We start from the raw sequence: 5,814 nt of genomic DNA on the forward strand, positions 1-5,814 counted from the left end.
TGGCAAGTGATCATTTGGAAATTGATTTTCTGTGAATTATACAAATGGCTTTACCTTGTTCTATAGTTGACTTTCCTTCCAGTTTCATGAAGACTTCATTCAGAGTTGACATGGAAACATCATAACCCATCACTCCCTGGGCAGAATACTTATCAAGAGCACTGAAAAGATCTAAGGCAAAAGACAGGAATAGATATTTTGAAAAAATACAGCAATAACTAAACCAACTAAATTAATACTTATTTAAAAGATGATGCAGAATATTGTTTGGAAAATCATGTCTTTGGAATATCACAGTAGTCAAAAACAAAATTTCATTAGAATGCTCTCACTCTCTTTAATGACTCTGTCAGATCTCTCCCTCTGTCCTCAAACTGTCTGTTCTCCATCTTCTATTCTCAGCTTATGAACTTCCTACAGGCTTTTCTGAGGAAATATGAGCAATCAGAAGGACTATCATCTCCTCACCTCCACACTACAAATCTACACATATCTCTACCCATATTCTGGGTTTTCCTTCTGTATAGGTCTTTCAGTGGTTTCTCAATGCATTTAATATGACAATCAAAGTCAATAACACAATCTCTGAGGCTCCATAAGAGCCACTCTCCATCTATTCATACAACTCCACCCATCCCGACTTGCCATTCTGCCCCCTCACTCACTGCCCTGCAGACATCCCCTTTTCCCCTCTACTCAGAATGCTTTGACCATTTTCTTCTCATGGCCTTCAGTGACCACTTTATATAAACCCCATTCTGACACTTGTCATCACTCTAACTCATGTAGCCTTGTTTATTATTTTATTGTACAATTGTAGAACAATTTTATTTTGCATATCCACTTTTCCCCATCCTGTTAAATGTAGGTAGGCTCTTTGAGGATGGGAACTCATGTGTCTTATTTAATGCTGTACTTCTAGCGCCTGGAGCAGTGCCTTTTGTATAACAGGTTCCCAATACATATTTCTTGGGTAACTATTCCAGGAGGCAACTTGGATAAGGATGCAAGTTTGTAGGAGAAGACTCTCTCATCATGCTGCTTTCTACGTTGGGTGGGGCAATAAGCCAACAACATTACTGAAAGGAATTAGACGGATGAGACTGTAGCAAGCACTGTGTTTCCCTATGGCCTGCACGTGTCAGGCAGGGCACCTGCAGTCCCATGTCCTGGAATGGACACAAACATGCCATTACACTAACAGAGGCCTTGGGTCTGTGTAAAGAGGCTACCACGGGCCAGGAAGTCAACACTAGAGACTCTGACTAAGTGACATATTACAGTGGTGGTACCAACATATAACTCCTTATCTTTCTCTGAACAAAAAAGAAAGTGGGCCAGCTGTCCCTCATGGGGTCTTAGTCCAAGAACAGAACAATATAGTATAGTCCACCAATCTGAGAACACTGTCTTCCATGCTACCACAAGGACATAGAGAGCTGCCATATTTGGGGGTGGGGCTAAAATCAGAATTCCTGAGTATTTGCCTAATGAGACTAAATCATCCAAAAGAGCTTATTTAGGTTACACTTATAGGGAATTAAACATTTAATAAGATAAATGTCTAAACAAAAAGGATGCTATTTGAATCAGAAGAGACTGAAATACATTTCCTTATTTGTAAAACAGGGAAAATTATACCACCCACCTCACAGAACAGTTGTGAGGACTAAATGAGTTGATACATATGAAACCATTAGAACAGTGCCTAACATCCAGTAAGCATTGTACAAGAGTTAGTGATACTTAGATTATTTATCAAATGAAACCTAGGTTGGTACTGCTACCTTTCTGGCTGGGAAACTATGTTGAACACTTCTGTAGAATAAATAAGTTATGTTTTTCTCTGCAAAATAATGCATGTACAATTGAATTAAAATAGAGTAATCCCTCGTTATTAGTAGTTTTGCTTTCCACAGTTTCAGTTAGCCCCAGTTAACTGCAGTCCAAAAATATTAAATGAAAAATTACAGGAATAACAATTTAGAAGTTTTCAATTACATGTCCTTATGAATAGTGAAATTTTGCACTGTCTCACTCATTTCTGACTGGGATGTGAATCAACACCTTGTCCAGCAGATCCATGCTTTCTATACACACTACCCACCTATAGTCACCTAGTAGCTATCTTGGTGATGGCTATCAGATCAACTGTCAAGATATTGCAGTGCTTGTGTTCAAATAACTCTGATTTTACTTAATAATGACCCCAAAGGGCAAGAGTAGTAATACTGGAAATTTGGACATGCTAAAGCAAACCTGTAAAGTGTTTCCTTTAAGTAAAACAGTGAAAGTTCTTGACTTAATAAGGACAGAAAAAAATTGTATGCTGAGATTTCTAAGATCTCTGGTGAGAACGAATCTTCTATCTGTGAAATTCTGAAGAAGGCAAAAGAAAGTTGTGTTGGTTTTGCTGTTGCACTTCAAACTGCAAAAGTTATAGCCACAGTGCATGATAAGTGCTTAGTTAAGATGGAAAAGGCACTAAATTTGGGGGTAGAAGATGGGAACAGAAACGTGTTCTGATTGACAGTAGTTGGGTTCAGTACTACTCACAGTTTCAGCTGTAAGCTAAGGGTCTTGGAACCATGTATCTTCCACGGATAAGGGGGGACTATTATACAGAAACAAACCTGTAGCAGAAACCTTGATGCCCCACCAAGATCTTTTCTGCACTCACCTATACACAATAAATCTGCTTATTAAAAACACCTGCCTGAGGTCCTATTTCTGGCCTCGGAAGTATGCTAAGCTCATGTTCAGAGTGATTCTGAAGGGTCAGAAAGTTAATGCTTCTGGAAGAATCCCTTACCCAAGGATGATGGATAGGGAGCAACAAGTACTCCAGCTTCCTCACCGCTCCAGTGACATAACTCTGAGCCCACTTACTTGCGTATTCATTTATTTCTCCCCCAGTGGCCTTACATCTCAATTGCCTACCATGGTAACCTGCTCCATAAAGCAAACTTCCCTGGCTTCCTCCCTTCCCTCTCTCATGTCCCCATTATCTTCTGGTGCTTATAGGGATCAACTACCAAATAAATTAATTGCACTCAAATCCTCATCTCAAGCTCTGCTCTCAGGTGAACAAACCTAAGACAAAATCCAAATTCATTAGACAATGGAAATTATAATAATAATGTGAACATTTGTTCCCAAATTTCATTCCATTGTAATCACATTTAAATTACCTGGAAATTTATTTGTCCTTTCCAAAGGCAAAGTATACACAATATTTTCTTCATTTTCTGTTTTTAATTTAGCACCAGGGATGTGATGATTAATGAAGGATGTTATTTGTTCTGGATCACATGTTTCATTCCTATACAAACTAACATTTAAAAGGAAAGACAAGTCATTTGCATTTTTTTCTCAACTGCTACCACAAAAAAAAAGTGCTTTTACTAAATATCTAGCCATTGAGCACTATTTTACTGGGCTGTGTGGAACAAACAAAATTAGTAAATAATAACATTAATAATAATCCATCCATTTAAAAATCTTATGGTCTATACACAGAAGATGTATAAACTCAGAACAACTACAAATATAATAACCAATACATAATGTACTTGAAGCTATATACCAAGTATGAAGATAAACAGAGGGAGGTGAGAACATTAAGCAGAAGAGACTTCTTAGGCAAAATGATTATACCAGATCACGTAGCTATCAGAAATTAGTGGCTAATAGGGAAATTTGGCCCATATCCATGTTTTGTTTGGCCATAGAGGTTATTTTTTAAAATTCTTTTAGCCTGAATATACACTTTCTTGTTAGGCACAGTTATCACCACTCTTCACCCCCAAATTTATTGCTTGTTGATACTGGCTTCTGAAATTATTTGCCTCTGTGCCCTATGAAAGAACAAAAACCTATTACAGAATTATATGGATCAGCTGAGGAAAGTAGAGGGTGGGAACAAATTAGAAGTTTAGGCTGCACAGAGCAGCTCCCTGGAAAAATGGTACATGAAGTAGTCCTTATGTGAACAGTCATCCTTGGTTTATATTGTTGAAATGTTGCCCACTATTAACATTAAGAAAGATACAAGGAGGCAGAAACATCAAAAAGTATTGATCGATCCAGTATGGCAGAGATGAAGCAGACAGCCAGTTCTCTTTGATGATTGTCCACCGTTTTGATATTCCAGTATTGAAAACACATATATCCAGTCTATTCCCAAAGTCTTTACCTTAAGTGATATCCAAGACCCCATTTTCTCTTCAAAAAGATAGAAGAGCCTGCACACTTCAATCTCCCATTGGACATGATCACTTTTCTATCTGATTAAAAAGAAGCAAGGGAGAAAAGATATTAGGAGTCATTTCTTCCCACTCTAGAAAATAAACGTGAGGAGCCAAAGTTCAGAATTCCAAAAGAGAAGTGTCCTATGAGGCATAAACTACATCCACTGTGCATTTTAAAATTTGAAACACATATTAATTAAAAAGGATGCGTTTAATTTAAAATAAGCCCATGAACATCAGTCTATGTCAGTACTCTCCAGTATTTCCTGGAAAAAAAACCCACACAAATTATGTGGTTCTACTCAGATGCTAAACAATGAGTGGCTATTTTTCAACCCAATATATGTTAAAGATTTGAATGTTTAAACTAACTGATAGCTGACCTGAAAAAAGGAATCACAATTTTTCATTAGTGGTCACAACCTAACAAATGCACCACCAGGGAGGAATTTCACTGTGGAACTCAACTCCTATCATTTACCCCCGGAGACTGCTATGGAAAGTCGGTACACCAAGGTAATGAGAGCAGGGCTCTTACTCTGGAATAAACATTGCTTCTAAATTTCCCAAGTTCTTTACGGTAATACTGAGGTAAAACCAACAATTACCAGCCAGGATGTCAGCCTCATCCATGAACTGAGTGCTGAAGAGGACGACATGATCTGCTCTACGTTCCTTCAGGAGGCTCCATACTTGATGCCTTGAAAAGGGATCCAGTCCAGTAGTTGGTTCATCTAAGAGCAAAACCTACAGAGAATAAAGATATATAAAATATATCTCTCCTTCATGTTAACTGTTTCCACATGATAGCATGAAAAACAATAAAAAAAATAGTAACTATTCAACCATTTGTCTCCAATTTGCTTATTTTTATAGTTAAACATAGCAGGTTCTCTCTTGATACATTACAATGAACGCTCTACCACTTTTAACAGAAGAAGAACTTGATGTTTTGGGGATATTCAATCTGCTTTCTTCCCCATGCATAATCTCACTTACCTGGGGATCTCCTAAAATGGCAATCCCAAAGGTCAGCTTTCTTTTCTGTCCTTCACTTAAATGTTCAGCAAGGTTATCTTGAATGTTTTGCATGTCCAATTCCAACAAAATTCGTTGTACCTATATGAGAAAATATACAAAGCTTAAAATCCAAAGAGATCCATATTATGCAATTTTAACTGCCCATTAATGCAGCAGACATTGTTTATGGGACCTCCTTGCCTAAATGTTACTCATAACAGGGCAGATAAACCACGAAAGGGAACTCTGTGGTCATGATTTAACTTGGTAAATGGTTGGCAGTTCAGTTAACCCAAGCATGCCTATTACCTCTTGTTCCACTTCCTGTGGATGAATCCCTTTTATTTTAGCAAACAGGTTGAGGTTTTCCTTCACAGTGAGCATGTCAAATTGAACATTGTGTTGAGGACAAATACCAGTGATCTTTCTTATTTCCTCCAACTCTTGCATTTCAGAGAGATTTTTATTATAGATAGTAACTGATCCTAAGAATAGAAGTTAAAAATAACTTAATGTTGGCAAGATAATACATTTTATTAACATT

General features: G+C 37.5%; 1 protein-coding gene across 1 annotated transcript in view; it reads right to left on the minus strand.

Annotated features, from left to right (window-relative positions):
- Positions 1-5,814, minus strand: part of LOC105824690 (ATP-binding cassette sub-family A member 6-like) — a 43,162-nt gene that overhangs the window by 19,350 nt on the left and 17,998 nt on the right. The window contains 6 exon segments of the mRNA XM_012662224.1: positions 55-171; positions 3,192-3,331; positions 4,196-4,286; positions 4,859-4,997; positions 5,250-5,369; positions 5,580-5,755. Coding sequence (XP_012517678.1) covers positions 55-171; positions 3,192-3,331; positions 4,196-4,286; positions 4,859-4,997; positions 5,250-5,369; positions 5,580-5,755 — 783 coding nt within the window.

The sequence above is a fragment of the Propithecus coquereli genome, unplaced genomic scaffold (assembly GCF_000956105.1).
Source record: "Propithecus coquereli isolate 6110/MARCELLA unplaced genomic scaffold, Pcoq_1.0 Scaffold76, whole genome shotgun sequence".
Classification (NCBI taxonomy): domain Eukaryota; kingdom Metazoa; phylum Chordata; class Mammalia; order Primates; family Indriidae; genus Propithecus; species Propithecus coquereli.